General features: G+C 40.3%; 2 protein-coding genes across 2 annotated transcripts in view; one reads left to right on the top strand and one right to left on the bottom strand.

Annotated features, from left to right (window-relative positions):
* The window catches only part of dis3l (DIS3 like exosome 3'-5' exoribonuclease), a 35199-nt gene extending 23940 nt beyond the window's left edge, over window positions 1–11259 (top strand). Inside the window, 8 exon segments of the mRNA XM_020922613.2 lie at window positions 512–800; window positions 1610–1845; window positions 3281–3435; window positions 4311–4456; window positions 4458–4484; window positions 4886–5031; window positions 6230–6401; window positions 9191–11259. Coding sequence (XP_020778272.2) covers window positions 512–800; window positions 1610–1845; window positions 3281–3435; window positions 4311–4456; window positions 4458–4484; window positions 4886–5031; window positions 6230–6401; window positions 9191–9505 — 1486 coding nt within the window. The 3' untranslated portion in view covers window positions 9506–11259.
* Window positions 11260–11370: 111 nt separating this feature from the next.
* Window positions 11371–17612, bottom strand: tipin (timeless interacting protein). The gene is made up of 8 exons (XM_020922629.2): window positions 17521–17612; window positions 16285–16411; window positions 16074–16170; window positions 15127–15202; window positions 14918–15040; window positions 14561–14624; window positions 13461–13727; window positions 11371–11890 (listed from the first exon to the last, which is right to left on the bottom strand). The coding sequence occupies exons 2-8, from the start codon at window positions 16385–16387 to the stop codon at window positions 11541–11543; spliced, it is 1080 nt and encodes a 359-aa protein (XP_020778288.2). The 5' UTR covers window positions 16388–16411; window positions 17521–17612; the 3' UTR covers window positions 11371–11540.
* Window positions 17613–17887: the final 275 nt, after the last annotated feature.

Genomic DNA, 17887 nt, shown 5'->3' with positions numbered 1-17887 from the left:
CGGTGACTCTGGGCTTTGTTCAGTTGTGGCGTGTAGGGAGGGTGCTGTCTGGGACCAACGGATTGTCGGCGTGTTCGCAGTGACTCAGTTGTTCTGTTGTGTCTAGAAGTGGCACATTGTTTCGTTCCGTTCCTCCGTTCCGTTCCTCGTCGGTGTGGAGTGATGAGTGTGTCTGTGGGTGTGTTTCGCTGTGCGGTCTCTGTCTGCTCCGTGTGTGTTTGTGTGTTCTGCTGGTGGTGCGGCTTTGTAGTTTACTGAAGTCGTGCTGGGACACCCGTGTATAGGGCGCTCTGGATTTTGGGGCACGCAGTCGTTTTTGAGGTTGGAGGCTTATGAGCGCGTCTAATAGCCCAGAAAATATGGTGAACGGTTGAAAAATGTGCATTTGCCAAGTACAGTTTGTCCATTATTTATTGGAAGACACATTTGTTTTCCAGTAGACATTACTTTCTAAAGACGTCTTCTGGATGTCCCGTTACCATGAACATCCCACACTCCTCTGTTTCTGCAGATACGCCATGAGTGTTTTGTGGGAGCTGGACTCGGAGTCTCTGGATGTACAGAGCGTGTGGTTTGGGCGAACTCTGATCCGCTCGTCCTATCAGCTCCACTATGAACTCGCCCAGGCTCTGCTGAACGGAGAGGACGCCGCTGTACCGGAGCTGACCCGGCTCGACCCAGAGGAGCAGAGTCAGAGGCTGGCCCACCTAAACCAGGCTTTAGAAACTCTGACTCATGTGGCACGACACCTGAGAGCAAAGAGGGACAGAGGGGGCGCTCTTGAGCTGGAGGGAGTGGAGGTGAGGAGGAGCAGATCACAATAACCTACACACATCAATAATAATAATATTTGATCCGATGCAATGGTTACATTCTAGTTCTAGTTGTGTTCATTTGTTAATTAAAAATAGTGCGTCTAAGTTTTGTCAACACTATATTTTTGCTCATGAAAACTGTAAAAAACTAATAATAGAGTATGGAAGACATAAAAATTATCATTATCAGTTATAAACAGAAAAATAAACTAAACTAAATGAAGATAATAAATTTGAAAAGTCCCTTTATAATACAGTTTGGAACTTTTTTTTCTTGAGACTGGAATTTAAAGAGGGGACACTGAAAAAATCGTCTTTGTCGAGGTTTCTACGAACGTTGCTCCGACAATTCTCAACAATTCTCCATAAATGTACAAAAGTAGAATATAAAACTACACTATAACTTCACAAAATAGCTGATTATTTTATTTAGATTATAAGGATTTATATGGGACAACAGCAGAAAGGCGTGAGCTAGCTGAGGATGTGGTATTTTTTGGCATTTATATAAAAAAAGACAGCTTAAACACAAAATTTATGATTCAGAAATTTTATATAAATACACTTTTTCCCAGTATTTTTTTCTGCATAAGTTGTTTTTGCATGAACTCCCCCTGCTGGTCTAGTCTTGCGAGTGCAGTTTGGGTCAGATACACAGAGATACGTAATAGTTTTTAGAGCTTTTGCCATGTCTACTTTTTGGTCGACTAATTATCCAGCAGAACTTGTCTTTAGTCGAACAAGAATTCGATGACGGTCCTAAAAAGCAGTACATACGTGTTTGATTTTCCCAGGTCCGAGCTCAGTTGGATTCAGAGAAGAACATCACAGCCCTGGTCCCTCGTCAGCCTCTGGAGGTGCATGAGACTGTGGCCGAGTGCATGATCTTCGCCAACCACTGGGTGGCGCGCAAGATCCAGGAGTCCTTCCCCCACCAGGCCCTGCTCAGACACCACCCCCCTCCCAGACAAGAGCACTTCAGTCAGCTGCAGGAGAGCGCCAGGGCCCGGGGCTTCACCATAGACACCAGGTACTGTGTATGGATTATTCCAGCGTTAAAGGTGCATCTTTGATTTGCTCTCACGTGTTGTTGATGTGGCCAAACCTCCTTCTTAAGCCTCATCTCATTTTCATTGTGTCATTGGTGTGCAAAAATATTGAAATATCGATGTATTGTATCATTTAATTTGATGATACGGTATCAATCGTGAGCTGCTCTATCGATATTAGGGATGGGAATTTGATAAAATTTTATTAATCGATTGTCAGGAGAATTAATGATCGATTTTCGATTAATTATTAAAGTTTTTATATGAAAAGTATCATCATTATTATTACTATTACTGATCTGCATAAATAAACTCAACTTTACAACAAATAAACCTTAACTACTGTAAAGCCACATCAGCCCATTTGAGATTAGAATGTGTTTAATTCAGTTTTGCACAAGTCTTACAGAAACTGAACTTAAAACTGCATGGCTAATTTGTATAAACTAAGCAGAGAAAAAAAAAAACAGCTCTTGTGCGCTGATGTGGTTCAGCTTTTGTTGGACTAAAGGACACGACTCAGTGGAATGTAGGTGTTTTTTCTGTGACAGGGGAATGTTGATGCTGATGGTGAGTCTGTCACGTTGGAGATGATTCATGTTTTCAGAGATCATATGTTTGCAGGTTTAGCACAGCTCTTTATGTTGCAGCAACCAGAATACTGCGTTTACATGCAGCATGGTGAAACCGGGATACACATGTGCATGTAAACACACTCAGTGAGAGGTGCAGTGATCTCCAAGGAGCCTGAGCCGAAACGTGGGACTGTGAGCCTGCATCTCCAGTGTTTGCGCTGTCAGATGCAGCTTCGTCTCTATGCACAGAAACCTACATTTGGTTTGTCGATTAGAAATGAACGTAATCGATGAAATTCTTAATGATCCATTTTCGATTAGTTGACTAATCATGCTCATCCCTAATCAATATATCACCAAGAGCTTTTTTTTGTTATATTTTACAGAATTTGGTGAAAGAGCTACAGTTGTGTTGCTTGTTTGGAGAAAGTTCACTTGTTTATGCGATACATTTGACATTTTCACTGTTTTGAGTAAAATAGGTGTTTTTCATATGAACTTAGTGGTTTAATACAGACTTTTCGTATCAGAGCCATGAGTTAGCCTTTGTTTTTTACTGAACCGTATTGAATCCTTTTGAAATATGTTGTATTGAATCGTACCATATCGAAGACCATATCATATTGTGGCCTATGTATCGATGTATGTATCGTATCAGCTATATTCCAAATTTAAAAATAAGATAAATGCAGAATAGGTGGAGGAGGTGTGACAGGTAAAATGCACTGCTGTGGTTGAAATGATTTGGTGAGTGTTTTTTTTTCCTCTGTGTCAGATCTAATAAGTCCCTGTCCCTGTCTCTTAGGTTTAATAAGTCCCTGTCCTTGTCTCTGTCTTTCAGGTCTAATAAATCCCTTGCAGACTCCCTGGAGCAGGCTGTGGACGTTCAGGACCCTGTGGTGAATCGTCTGCTCAGGATGATGGCGACTCAGGCCATGTCCCAGGCCATGTACTTCTCCACTGGAGCTGTGCCCGCCGAGCAGTACTACCACTACGGTAAAATACTACCACTGCGGTAAAATACTTCCACTGCGGTAACGTCTGTCACTACAGTAACGTCTGTGTTTAGACTTGGATAAACTTATTATTATACTGTTGAGTTACTGTGGCATAATTCCCTAAAGTTCAATAGACAGTGCAAGGAAGGAAATTAAAGAAAAAATCAGGAATACTGATGATAAAATATGGGAGATGCACAATAAAATAAAACAACTATAGATAGATATGTAGAAGGAGGAGAGGAGTAGCTGAGGTGGCTCGGGCATCTGTTCCAGATGCCTCCTGGGCACCTCCCTCGGGGGCTGTTCCAGGCATGTCCCACCAGATGTAGGCCCCAAGGAAGATTCAGAACACGGTGGAGGGACTATGTCTCTTTGCTGGATATGCCTTAGGGTCCTCCTGAAGGAGCTGGAGGAAGTGTCCGGGGTGAAGGACGTCTGGGAGTCCCTGCTTAGACTGCTGCCCCCGCGACTCGACCCCGGATAAGAGGAAGAAAATGGATAATATAGAATTTGTCTCAAATGTATTATTATGTATAATGTATTATCGCAAAATATTATACTAATAGTGCCTTCAGTTAACAAATAACTTAAATCACAATCACTTATTTAGTAGTCCCCAATATTTATTTTTGTGATTGGTCATCTGAGCAAAGGTTGAAATATGGCTAGTTCGAGATGAGAGTGATTAGACATTACATTTTAATAATGCCTGTCTTTATTTGAAAAAGTCCCTTGGAATGTGTTTTAGAGTCTGTATAGTTTTTCTAGAAGTGTATTTTTAATAGTCAAAAATGTATAAAAAAAAAAAAAAGGAATCACTGAAGTCCACACCTTCACCTTCACACACTGACAGCGTGTTTCTCCTCCCAGGTCTGGCTCTGGACCGGTACACTCACTTCACGTCTCCCATCCGCCGTTACGCCGACGTCATTGTGCACAGGCTCCTGATGGCGGCGCTGGACCTGGAGCGAGGCCTCAGCTCCGCGGTGGCCTCCAACCGAGAGCTAGAAGAGACGGACTCAGCACATCAACAACAGGAACAGGGTCTGAACCAGTCACTAAAGCGTAGAAACACAGACATATAATTAGAATGTTCATGGGTAGTAGAACGGTGATGGTTTTTCTTAAAGAATTAATTATTTTTTTTACATTTTGCAGTAGTCCAGTGTTATTCCTCCCTTACCTTATGCACTCAGATCTTTCTAATTATTTCCTGTGAGTTGATAAGAGCTCTTCACAACTATCAGATACTAGTGGAGAGTTTGTCTTGATGGTAAAGCTAAAGTTAAATAACACTTGGCGTGCTCGAGTGTTTGAAAGTGTATTGGCCTAGCTCTTATGCCCTCTGCCACTTGATAAGAGGTTGTGTGATACCAAATCAAAACTCTCTCTCTCTTTCTCCCTCCTTTCTCCTTCTCTCTCTCTGTCCCTGTTCTCTCGTTCAGGCAGCTCAACACGCTCAGAAGTTGTCCACCGAGCTGTTCCAGTGCCTGTTCTTCAGAGACAGAGACCCCGAGTCTGACCCGAGCTGCGTGTCTGACGCTGTGATCTACGCCATCAGGGACAACGGCCTCCTCGTCTTTGTGCCACAGTAAGTTTGGATCCATTAAATTACTTAAAGTGAGTAATGTAATCTGAATACTTTGGATTACTTGATTTGCTGTAGAGATGCAAAGACTCGGATATCTTCACATAAGATGTTTTGTGTGCTAAAAGAAAATAAAAAGCCCAGACTTTACATAACTGTATAAAAATATTATTGATAGAAGAAGAGGAGACACGTCCGTGTGGCATGGTTTAGTCCTGTTAAATCCTGTTTTAGTCCTGTTTTAGACCTGGTTTAGATCTAGTTTAGACCTGGTTTAGACCTGGTTTTAGTCCTGGTTTAGACCTGGTTTGGATCTAGTTTAGACCTGGTTTTAGTTCTGGTTTAGACCTGGTTTTAGACCTGGTTTTAGTCCTGGTTTAGACCTGGTTTAGACCTGGTTTTAGCCCTGGTTTAGACCTGGTTTTAGTCCTGGTTTAGACCTGGTTTTAGTCCTGGTTTAGACCTGGTTTAGACCTGGTTTTAGACCTGGGTTTAGACCTGGTTTTAGTCCTGGTTTAGACCTGGTTTAGATCTAGTTTAGTGCTGGTTTAGACCTGGTTTAGACCTGGTTTTAGTTCTGGTTTTAGTCCTGGTTTAGACCTGGTTTTAGTCCTGGTTTTAGTCCTGGTTTAGACCTGGTTTTAGTCCTGGTTTAGTCCTGGTTTAGACCTGGGTTCAGTCCTGGTTCAATCCTGATTTAGTCCTGGTTTAGTGTCCAGCAATAAGTGGAATTACAAAAAAAAAGGATGTAGCCCAAAAAGTGAAAACAGGAAAATACCGAAGTGTAATCCATTTATTTCAACAAAGTAACTGTAATCCAATCACCACTCACTGAAACAGTAACTGTAACTGAATACAGTTACTCATAATTTGTACTCTGATTACGTAACTCCGGTACATGTAATCTGTTACTCCCCAACACTGGTTAACACTGGGAGCAAAGGAAGAGGAGACTCAGTGAAACTTTTAAAACATGTTGATAAGTTGTTTTCCAAGATCCGTTGGGCATAAGAAATAAAATATGTAATAACTAAATGAAACAAGGCACAGTATTTCTCTCATCAGGCTGATATCTCTCTATTTTAAAAAAATCCAGGCCTATAGAAAACAAAACCAAACTCCCCCCAGTCGCTTTGAAGACCTGTAGAAAACGTAACGCATCCAACCTTTTCATTAACGCGTATTCATGATTGTGTTTCAGGTACGGAGTGAAGGGCCCGGTGTACCTGAGGAGCAGAGAGGGGGAGGTTCTGACCTTTGGAGCCGACGGTCTCAGCGAGTGGAGCAGCGGAACAGTGAAGAGACACTCAGACCACATCACCACCTCCTCTGTGAGCGGGAGCGCCACCTTCAGGCTCTTCCAGCACATCACAGTGAGTATAAGGGGACATTTATCGAGAAACCACTTCTGTCGGCATACTGTGAAAGTATAATGTTATAAAGTACAGATTCTTTGTGTTAATTTACTTTGTTTAAATGGATAACAATTACACAACAATTACCGTATTTTCCAGGCTATTAGTTGCTCTGGATTATAAGGCGCACTGTCATTAAATGGTCTATTTTCTAACTTTTTTCACAAATAAACCACACCGGACTTTAAAGGAAACACAACAGTTGGATGGGTCAGTGGTTTCGTTTGTTTGTGGTGTTCATGGTGACTCTGGGCTTTGTTCAGTTGTGGCGTGTAGGGAGGTGCTGTCTGGGACCATCGGATTGTCGGCGTGTTCGCAGTGACTCAGTTGTTCAGTTGTTTCTAGAAGTGGCACATCGCGCTCGCTTTTTTGGTTCATTCCTTCGTTCCGTTCCTCGTCGGCGTGGAGTGATGAGTGTGTCTGTGGGTGTTTTTCGCCGTGCGGTCGCTGTCTGCTCCGTGTGTGTTTGCGTGTTCTATGGGTGGTGCGGCTTTGTAATTTACTGAAGTCGTGCTGGGACACCTGAGTGGATTCGTGTACAGGGCGCTCTGGATTGTGGTGCATGCGGTCGTTTTTTGATGGGGTTAGAGGCTTAAGAGCGCGTCTGAAAGCCCGGAAAATACGGTAGGTTTTTGTCTATATAGATTGAACATTGCATTTTACAAAAGCACACTTAGAAAAGTCTAGGGGTATGATTCTCGCTTGGGGTGCAAGAGGTTCCAGGTTCAGATCCCAGACGAGCCCCCATTTGTTATGTTCCCTTTGTTAGGGGAGAAGGGAAGTAACAATAAAAAAAAAAAAAATTTTAAAAGATGTTAAAAATTATGGATTTATTATTTTACAGTGTCGGGAAAAAAACAGAAAAGTAGTAGCGAAATAAAAGGATTTAAACAAAGATAAACTACTAAACTAAGGAGCCCTAACTAAGTACAACAAAAAAAACTACCGTATTTTCTGCACTATTAGACGCGCTCTTAAGCCTCCAACCCCATCAAAAAACGACCGCGCGCCGCAATCCAGAGCGCCCTATACACGAATCCACTCGGGTGTCCCAGCACGACTTCAGTAAACTACAAAGCCGCACCACCTGCAGAACACACAAACACACACGGAGCAGACAGCGACCGCACAGCGAAACACACCCACAGACACACTCATCACTCCACGCCGACGAGGAACGGAACGGAGGAATGAACCCAAAAAGCGAGTCCAATGTGCCACTTCTAGACACGACTGAACAACTGAGTCACTGCGAACACGCCGACAATCCGTTGGTCCCAGACAGCACCCTCCCTACACGCCACAACTGAACAAAGCCCAGAGTCACCGTGAACGCCACAAACAAACAAAACCACTCACCCATCACACTGTTGTGTTTCCTTTAAAGTCCGGTGCGGTTTATTTGTGAAAAAAGTTTGAAAATAGACCATTTAATGACAGTGCGCCTTATAATCCAGAGCAACTAATAGTGCGGAAAATATGGTAACTAAAGTTGTACGGCAAACGAGGTGTTCAACGAAATCAACTCTCAAAAGGCAAGAGCCGGCATCTTAACAAAAAATGAGACACTCAACAAAAAAAAAACAACCAAACAAAAAGGGTGAGCTGACACACAGGGATCCAGCCGCCCCGAGCAGGCGGAAGAGGGGTCTTTTGTGGCATCCGTGGATTGGTGGGGGTGGAAGGGTGTCTGACCAATCTCTGGAGAGATCCGACGCCCAGTCTCCGTCCGGCGGTCTCTGCTCCCGCTCATCCAAGTCCAAGGCTCGCAGACTGATCACATACACACACACAAAAGAAACAAGAGACAACAGGAGCACTAATAATCAAACACCAAATGGCCGAGGCTCGTAACAACCTACAGGATTCTCCCAGACGAAGGCAACAACACCAGTGTTTTCCTGCTGATGATATTTGGATATTTCATGGCAAAGTACAAATGCAAAATCACCAGTGTTCAACCTGATCATTTCTGTTATTGACTAGACAAGACTAATGACAGTTTACACATAAAAATATTCTTCTGGAGAGAAATGTATGATCAGATTTGACACTCACACAAAGATCAGAATACAACAGGTATGAGGAAAGCTGGAAGCCATGGAAAGACTTTGTTAACACCCAAACATTAAAAAAAAAAGGAACATCAGTGACAATCCCTGTCCACTGCTACTCAAATGTTCAAATATTAGTTTTTTCTTGTTTTTTATTTTATTTTATATTTTACTTTGTATTCTTAATGGAATAACGGGGAAAAAAGAACATTTTCAATACTATAATAGACAGATATTATAATATATGTGCAGTGAAAGAAGGACGAAGGGGAAAAAAATTGTACATTTGTGATTTGAAACTGTCAATAAAAATGTATTATGATCAGATTTGACAGGACTGGACTCCTTCCCATCTCCTCACAATATTTTTCAATGCATAAAAGAAACAAAACAGATTCTTCTTAAAATATCGGACTCCACAGAGGCCCAAGTTTGGCTCGCACACCCCAAGAACTTGCAATATGACCACACAAATCTGCATTTTAACAATATTATATTATATTTTAACTGCCCATCTGTATTAAATATTATTGGCCTCAAATGTAGTGTGCACTGTAATTGACTCATGATTCCGGTTTCATTTTGGTTCCACACTGACAAAAACAAAACTTAAAGGTAGAAAAGAGCGATATAAATGTGATTAGTTACCATTTGGTTGAAAATACTAATTGAAATCCTGCTTTTCGTTCTCAGGTGCGTATCTCGGTGCAGTCAAACCGTTGCCACGCCGACTCTCTGAAACTGGAGGTGCTCAGAGACACGCCTCACGAGACCCCGAACCCAGACCTGGCCCAGACCCAGTCCAAGGTCCAGCTGATCCGGGAGGTCCAGAGACAGGCCGAGGAGTCCCTGCAGAAGGCTTCGCTCAGACCCAAACTGTCCCGGGAGGAGAGGCAGTACAGTCAGAGCAAACAGCCAAACCTGTACTCTCTGCTGGAGGAGATCAGGGAGCTGTCTCTGCTGGACGACGAGGCCAGTGCCAAGAAGTTCTGCGCCACCACGGCTTAAGGAGGAACTGTGGGTCTATATTACACTGTGTTCTGATTTGTTAAAAAGTTTCTTCATCAAAAACAGACCCCGAGATGTTTTGCTTCATTCACATTTTTTTAAAAAGCCACACATATTTAGGAGGTTTTTTTTTTTTTATCTGCAAACAGAAAACTTGTGACACCCTGTGATGTCATGTGGAGAAGAGGTGCTTCACTGTGTTATTAGGTTCTTTTTTCAGACTAAGAGTTTGTTTTCATACCTGACAGTTTCATGGTCTTTCTCAGAGTCACGTGATGTTGCTGTGACTTTGACTGGCCTGTGATTTAAACATGTTTTGGCGCCGTCTTCTAACTGGTGGAGGCAGGACGACAGCGCCATCTGCAGTCCGACTTGCACAGGACAGTATCCCAGGTGTGAGAGTAAAAAAGCCCCCTCGTCCCAGTTTATAGTCTCGTGGGCATGTTTTCGTATTTCGCTTGACTCTTTAATCCAGGGGTGTCAAACTCATTTTGGTCCGGGGGCCGTATCCAACCTACTTTGATCCCAAAGGGGCCGGATCAGAAAACTCCTGGCATATAAACCCTATAAATAACAATAAGTTCAAATATTTGTGCAGAGAAACACAAATCTATTGCAGACATATTTTTTAATTGACTCTTTCGTTTATAAAAGATTATATTATGACCAACCTGAAACCTTAAGAAAGATGCCATTTCAACACAATGTTTTAACATTAACTTGTCTGCAAATAGGAATAAGTCCATTTGTTTTGGAAAATCCTGCTCTCAGTGTCCACTTTTCTCGTTTTTGACATTTTGCTGATGAGGGTGTCACGGTCAACAGTCAAAACGATCGTCCTTTAAGAGCGTTTGGAAAGAGACAAGTCTTCATTTGTGCTGCTCTGGTGGGAGGGGCCACGTACAGAGACGCCAGAGACGCTGCTGTGATAAACACCACAGAAAATTACCAATATTTTAATAGAAAATATAAATAAAATATTTTAGTAGAAAATAACATAAATTATCAGAAGACCAGATGAACCTCATTGGACTGGTGCTTCACTGTTTTTAAACTCCATACACCTTCACTAGAATCATTTGGATGATTTCAGCCCTGGAATTGCTACTTTTTACTGAACTAAAGGTAAACTAAATTTGTACGTGGTGTTTTAGTAGCATTATCTGCTGCATTTTTGGCAGCTTTAGTGCAAATTAAGTAAACTTTGCTTTATTTTGAAGAGACATGATTCACCCGCTCACTTTGACCAGCAGAGGGCACCAGCCTCGAATCCCAATGTTTGAAGGGACAAACATTGGGATTAATTTTAATTACTTGCTCAGAGGATTTTTTCGAAACATATACAGTATTAAGTTTTGAAACATGAAATATTGATGCTATGATGTGTTACATTTTTAATAGAAACCAGGTTCTGTAAGAATAATGTCTACTGCTTCTATATACCTCAGAATGATACAATATTAAGCACTGATGTTTTGGTCGCAAACATTTTAAACAAAACAAGATTTTAACTTTTTATTACTGTATATGTACCAAAACCAAACATTTTAATCCTTAGAATCATGTTTACATTTTTGTTCCATTGACGGGTGCAGAAAGTTTTCTTAATTTAGTTTTTTACCAGAGGTTTAATGAATTAAAGTAGCTAAAGGTAAATCTTAATACTCAGCTGGTGGTCACATGGGGCTGCCAAACCTGCTTTTAACATTTTTGAAAATGTAAATTATTTTGACGAATAAACCATTTTTAGAAAATACAGTTTGTTGAATCATTTATAAACACATTAAAACATCACTCCACTATTTTTGGTTTTGCAACACTACAAAACTTCAAATAACTAGTGTAGAATTTTTGAATGAAACGTGTTGGTAAAAGTAAATTTATTGGGTTTTCACAATAAAGTGAAGGTAAAGGAACTTAAATAGATATTCTGGACAAACTGTACGTTAATAGGTTTGTGTTTTCACTTTCATTTACTAAGCCATTAAGTACTGAGTCTCCCAAAAACTTTAAACTTATTGAATATAAAATGCAACTACTCTTCCTCTTTAGTATCTTGACCCTCCTCTTCTCGGTTTTCCTCTGGTTCAGGGGCAGGACTTGGACTGGCCTCAGGTTCTTTGGGGTCTGGGGTTGACTCCACATGGTTTTCAGTGTCCTGGGTTTGAGGTGTTTTTTGTGGCTGACTGCTGCTGTTGGTCACTAGGTCCTGGTCCTGGTCCTGGTCTTGGGTCTCGTCTTTGTTCATGTCCTGGACTTGGTCAGGACTCTGGTCTGGTTCAGGGGGGACCTCTGTGGACTCCTCCATTGGGACCAGCTCTGACTCTTTGGTCTGGGACTCTGAAGGCTCGGACTGTGTGGATTGAGACTCCAAAGACTGAGATTCTGAGAGATTAAACAGAAAAATCATATGTTATAAAAGTGTAATTAACTCTTACAGAATATTGTAGAGGTTTCAAAATATTTCAAAATGTATGTGCATGAGCATTAAGGCTGGATATCATTAAGAGGTTACCAATACGATATGAAATATATCTCGATAGAGTGCACTTTCGATTTGATATGGTTCAATAAAAATAAAGTCTAAATCATGGCTGTGATACTAAAAGTCCTTATTACAGGGCCCATCTCATGCAAAATAACTCTTTTCACATTGTATCTTCTGCACATAAACAAGCACAATTTAGGTTTTGGAACATCCATTACACAATAGTTATGAAATCTTACTGATTTCTTGGAGGCATCACAGACCAGGAACTATGAAAGTCAGACTATTGCTCCTCCCCTCGTCCATCCTGAGAAAGCACAGGCTCCGCCCTCCAAACGTGACATAGGCTCTGAGTGAGCCGCCCTTCCTCCGCCATCTCAGGGAGGGAGGGGGAGACAGACGTGCACCTTGATAGCGGCAGGAATAAACTTTTATTCATCATGGTGATACAGCGCGTTCACCCGCATGTGTTGGACGAGGACTTTGAGGAGCACGAAGCTCAAGCACCATGTCGACATAAGCTGAACATTACTGATTGGTAAAGTATTAATAAACACTAATAGATAAACTTATATCGTGTTCGCTGTAGTGTAGAACAATGAGCTTATGCTGTCGCTTTTGTTTAGGTGTTTATGTGGGAATTGTCAGACGATGCAGGGTGGAGGCGGTGGAGCGGGAAGGGAGGCGGGTGTGAAGCGCTTTCTGCTACATCAAATGCGTCATAGGTGTAGCTGCCGCGTCATCGTTGTAGCAGCTTTAGTTCGTTGTCACATGGGAGGATGAGAGAAATACGCTGCAATTTGTTAAAAAATCAGTCAATCTAAAAACTACTTCAGCGACATATACTAGGTCCACACATCACTCTTAGAAAGTAGAAAGCTCTGAAAAGTTGATTTTGCATGAGATGGGCCCTTTAAATCACTTCTTGTGCAAAGTTCACAGAACACGCAAATTTCAATCCTCAAAACAGTAAATATGTCAAATGTGCATAAACGAATTTCCTTCCTCTAAACAAGCAACAAAACTGTAACAAAATAATTGAGTAAAATTTACGAAAAAATAATCTTGGCGATATATCAATACAGCAGCCCATGATATCAATACTGTATCATCACATTAGGCGATGCGATATATCGATATTTCAACATTTTTGCACACCCCTAATGAGCATGTGATTTCATTTCCAAAAAAAATCTCTCCTGGAAATTTGACCCATTTTTAAGGTTGGGGTCACATCTGTCAGGAGCAGTGGGTGAGTGTAGTGCAGCCCAAACTCTTGAGCTGCTTGAGGTTTGATCAGAAATACTTGATTGAAGAATTAACAAAACAGGGAGAACAGGTCTGCACATGCTACTAATTAAACACTGATAAGAGCAATTTCTATTTTACAGCTTATGAAATGTCCCTCTAATAATAATATATATTTTTTATGGTCTTAAAAAGTGTTTCGATAAATATAATTCTCACCTGCTTGCTGTTTCTGCCTCGCTAGTCTCTTCTCCAGAGCCTTGAGTCTGTTCTCGGCCATCCTCCTCTGCTGCTCCTCGGTGAGAGAGGGCGGAGAGGGCGGAGAGGTGGGAGACGAGCCCAGGAAGGGGTCAACGCTCTGGGCTGTGAAGGAGCTCGGGGCTGGGGTGGAGTGGGTCATCCGCGGAGTAGAAGCGCTCAGATGTTCTCCAGCAAACGGATCAGGATCACCAAAAATCTGCATTTCTGCGGGCACCTCCTCCTCTCCTGAGATACACAAGAAAGAGTATAATGTTTACTCCTGTTTAATTTTTATGGTTCTATCAATAATAATTAAAGGTTGTATGGAGGATTTTATTTTGGTTTCAAATTGTCAATGAAAGTTTAAAATACCATTACAGAGACGCAGCAACCTTGTAATTATGATGACCAAAAAAAAAAAAAAAAGAATGAAAACCTATCAACTGTGGACGTGTTGAGGCCAGATAAACATCAGCCAATAGAAAACGAGGCTGCCTCTTTATCTATTGTCTGTTAGGTTGTCAATCAAACTTCCCTCCGTTTCTAGTGTAACTGACTCGCCGGCGCGCAGGGATTACGTGGTTTATGCAGCGGTTCATAGAGGCTTTTTCTAACTGTAGCTTCCTCACATTTCGCACAAAGTTTGTTGCGATGGCGGACAAGAATCCACGACCAGTTCGCCGCAAAAGAAAGTCCGTTTGTGAGGTCGTTGAAAGAAGAAGAGAAGGAGAAAAGGAGCAAAGCCGATCTGAGGTGATTCGTGGAGATTCCTTCCAGCGATTTCACGACTGAATCAGACGAAGGGTCTAAAAACTGATGCATCGGTCGCTAAATTATTTCTAGACAGGTCACTTCAACAGTAATTCTGAACGCGCACTGGATGTAAACAAGCGTGATTTCTAGAGTCAGGAGGCGGGAGGTGTTTCTACTGAGGGAGCGGTGAAGGAGGAAGGTGGTGTCACACATGCACAACATTTGAAAAAGGACTGTCGCTGTATTTCTCTTCCCTTAAAAAAATCCTCTATACAACCTTTAAATGCTGATGGATTCTGTTAATGGTAAAATGTAAGAAATCTCACCCTCTTGTGTCGTGTAGTCTTCGTGTGTTAATGGCATGTCCAGTCTTATCCTCTTCAGGCATGTCTGTCACAAAACACAAAAACAGATTCAGAAATTTTGCAATATCTGTTTAAAAAAAAGTAGGTTTTTGGTCAGAGTTTAAGATTTTTACAAAAGAGGATGCTTCGAATGTCTGCAAAACAATCTTCTAAATAGTGGCGGCCTTTGCAATTTGATATCAACTCAAACTGCGATTCAGATTTGATTGCAGTATATAGTGCAGCTCTACCAATAAATAATCAGACAATACAAATATTCATAGATATACACAATGTTAAATAGTGAGAGTTTTATTTATAAAAGTTCTCTTGTCTGACCTGCACTTCCTTCTTGGCTCCGAGTCGTTCCACTTTGTCCATGAAATCCTCGAACTGAAGTTTAGGGAAAAGCCTGTGCGCCCAGTTCTCCATGCTCTTCATCAACAAACGCAGGTCCTCCGCCTAAAAACACAATTTTCTTTTCAGCACTTGACATATTTGAGTTATGCTGTGTTCAAACTGCAGTATGTGCTGTAGAAAACGCTCACCTCGTGCCCTTTGCCTTTAAATTTCACGTTGTTAAAGAGCGTACGCAGAGCTGGGAGTCCTCGCTCAGAGGTCAGCCTAAAACAAAGGAACCAGAATGGAATTAAATAACAGTGTATTTAAAGGTGCATTGTGTAACTTTTCTGGTGGAGGGTCAGTCAAATTATGTTATTGTTTTGTCTGGAAAGTTTCACAGTATGATATTAAACCTTTCTATCTTCATGGAGACCAAACCAGACCAAGTTGCAGGTCAGATCTGTGGAGAGGCGACGCCGCTCACAGTCAGAATGCCTGTTTTTCTACGTTTTTGAACTATAAAAACACCTGTAATGGAATAAATGTGAGGTAGAGCTGTTTAATGTCATACTGTGGAACATTTTAAGCAGAACAATGACATATCTGTAGAAGCAAGCAGGTGACAGACCCCTAAACCAAAAAGTTACACAGTGCACCTTCAAGTCAAACAGATGATAATACCATGTAAAGTACCTATGATTTAATATTGTAAACATTTATATACCATAATATAGAAATAAGATAAAGGTTGTTTAAAAGATACTCTTGGGTGGTTGTATGCAGGGCATGTGAGCCATTTTTTAATGGACAGGAAAGAACGTTGTATTGCATCTTTTTGTATGAAAAAAGGTTAATTACACTTAGACTTTATTGATCCACAAGGGAAATTACTTGGGCACAGTGGCTCACACATCACAATTTATTATAATAACAAAGAGCAAGAATATAAATGTAATAATTAAACCAAAATGAGAAGCAAAAATAAATAAAGTTTCATTTAATAAGAGTGAAGAATGAAGTTATAAAGATTTTTTTTTTTTTATCATCTTTGCTTTCATCATCATTTGTGTGAGCTACTGTGTCCAAATAACTTCCCTTGTGGATCAATAAAGTGTCGAAGTCTAAGTCTATTCCATTGGACTCCTGTGTTCACCTGTTTGAGTCGAGTTTGGGCTGTGGTCTCTTCACCCCTTTCCTTTTCGCCTCTGGGACCTCGGCCAGCTTAGAAACCTCTCCATTTTCACCATCACCTGGACAACAACAAGTACAACCACATTATGATGCACAAAATAATAAATAACATGTGTAATAAATCTGATATGCTATAAATACGACAAAAAAATATCCTAAAATGATCCTCTCACCAAAGGGGTCTGCGTTGTCCTCCCCCGGGGACCGAGGAGGCGGTAGAGCATCGAAACGCTCGTCCTCAATGCGGCTCTGATCAAACAAAGCGTCGTCTTCCATTGGATCAGATTCAGAGTGAGATCACTGCAAAACAAACAAAGCAGTTTCATTCAATCAAGTTTGAATGAGATGTGGAAATATTAGTTTGTTTACAAATAATTCTATATAACATGACCATGAAAAGAAAGAAAATGCATTAATTCCACTGGTTTTAAGTCTGTTTAAAGGCGTAATATGCACTTTTTAATGGGGGACCCACCACCTGCTGTTTTCAGTTCAGTTTTATTTTTTCTACAATTTTAAATTATAATCCCACAAAGGTACACATTTATATGTAAATCATGTTCATACAATTTACAATTGACATATATGTTTTGTATAATAAATAATATAGTTAAATAAAAATAAAGATAGATTAAAAAAACAAATTAAAATAAATAATAATATATAATAAAATGAAATAAAAAATAAATAAAATTAAGTAAAGAGGTCCGTATCTTTCCCTTTTTCTCTTAGATCAGATTAGATTTAGGTTATTTTATTTTATATTTAACTAAATAATTTAATTGTTTCTATTTATTTCTATATGGGTTTGAAACAGAAATATGTCACTGCATTATGTGCTTTGTTAGAAATATTCCACAGCTGTTCCATGGAGATAGATGAGGAATGATCAATACCGGATAATTCTGGGACATTCCAGGCAAACGATAACACTTCTACTAGGAAAGTTACATAGTTCACCTTTAGTAATCTAACAAGCGACTATGACTAAAGCTATTTTTTTCTTTTAAACGTTCGTGACACTGCCTGTTAAAACTACTAAAAGTAAACAGAAGTCACACAGATTACACTGTTTATTTATCACAAAACATAACGCTGACAAAATAACCACAAGTACATTTCTTAAAAATATATTATATATTTATTGTACACATATACCGTTGCCAAACTTAACCCATGATGCAAAATGAGAGTTAGAATCGCAGTGTTTTCACTAAAATGTAAAAATGTTCCTTTATTGAATGAAATTATTGCTGCATTTGACCACCATTTCACCGTGGAATTAGGTTAACACGTCTCAAAACACCAATCTTAACATTTGAGAGAGTCTTATCACGCTATAGAAAGGGAAATATATGATGTTATTTAATCAAATCTAACTTTAAAGCATAAAAATGCGTAAGTTTTACCTGTAAACCGAAGAGTAACAGCAGCTGTGGCAAATGTTCAAGGAAGGCGGCAAAACTACATCAACTTCCGGCAATAACAGGAAGTAGATGAGATCTTTTCAAAATAAGACCCTTCTTTGATATATCACTTTCAAATATGTGCAAAACTGTTTCTATAATAAAAGAATAATCCAAAAACGTAATTTATATTAATATTAGAAGCATAATATAAATTATGGATCATACTAAAGAAAAAAGACAGACCTTTAACACAATCACAACAACGTAGAGCTTTGACTTTGAAGGCAAACCAATGACCGCATTATATCTGAGAGGCAAGCTTATTTTTAAGGTACACTTTATTAGTTATTTAAGTACAACAATCATC

The sequence above is a fragment of the Boleophthalmus pectinirostris genome, unplaced genomic scaffold, assembly GCF_026225935.1.
Source record: "Boleophthalmus pectinirostris isolate CB_2022bp ecotype Guang Dong unplaced genomic scaffold, ASM2622593v1 HiC_scaffold_19, whole genome shotgun sequence".
In the NCBI taxonomy this organism is placed as follows: Eukaryota; Metazoa; Chordata; class Actinopteri; order Gobiiformes; family Gobiidae; genus Boleophthalmus; species Boleophthalmus pectinirostris.
The sequence above is the reverse complement of the archived record's forward strand: the minus strand, read 5'-3'. Positions and strand labels throughout refer to the sequence as shown.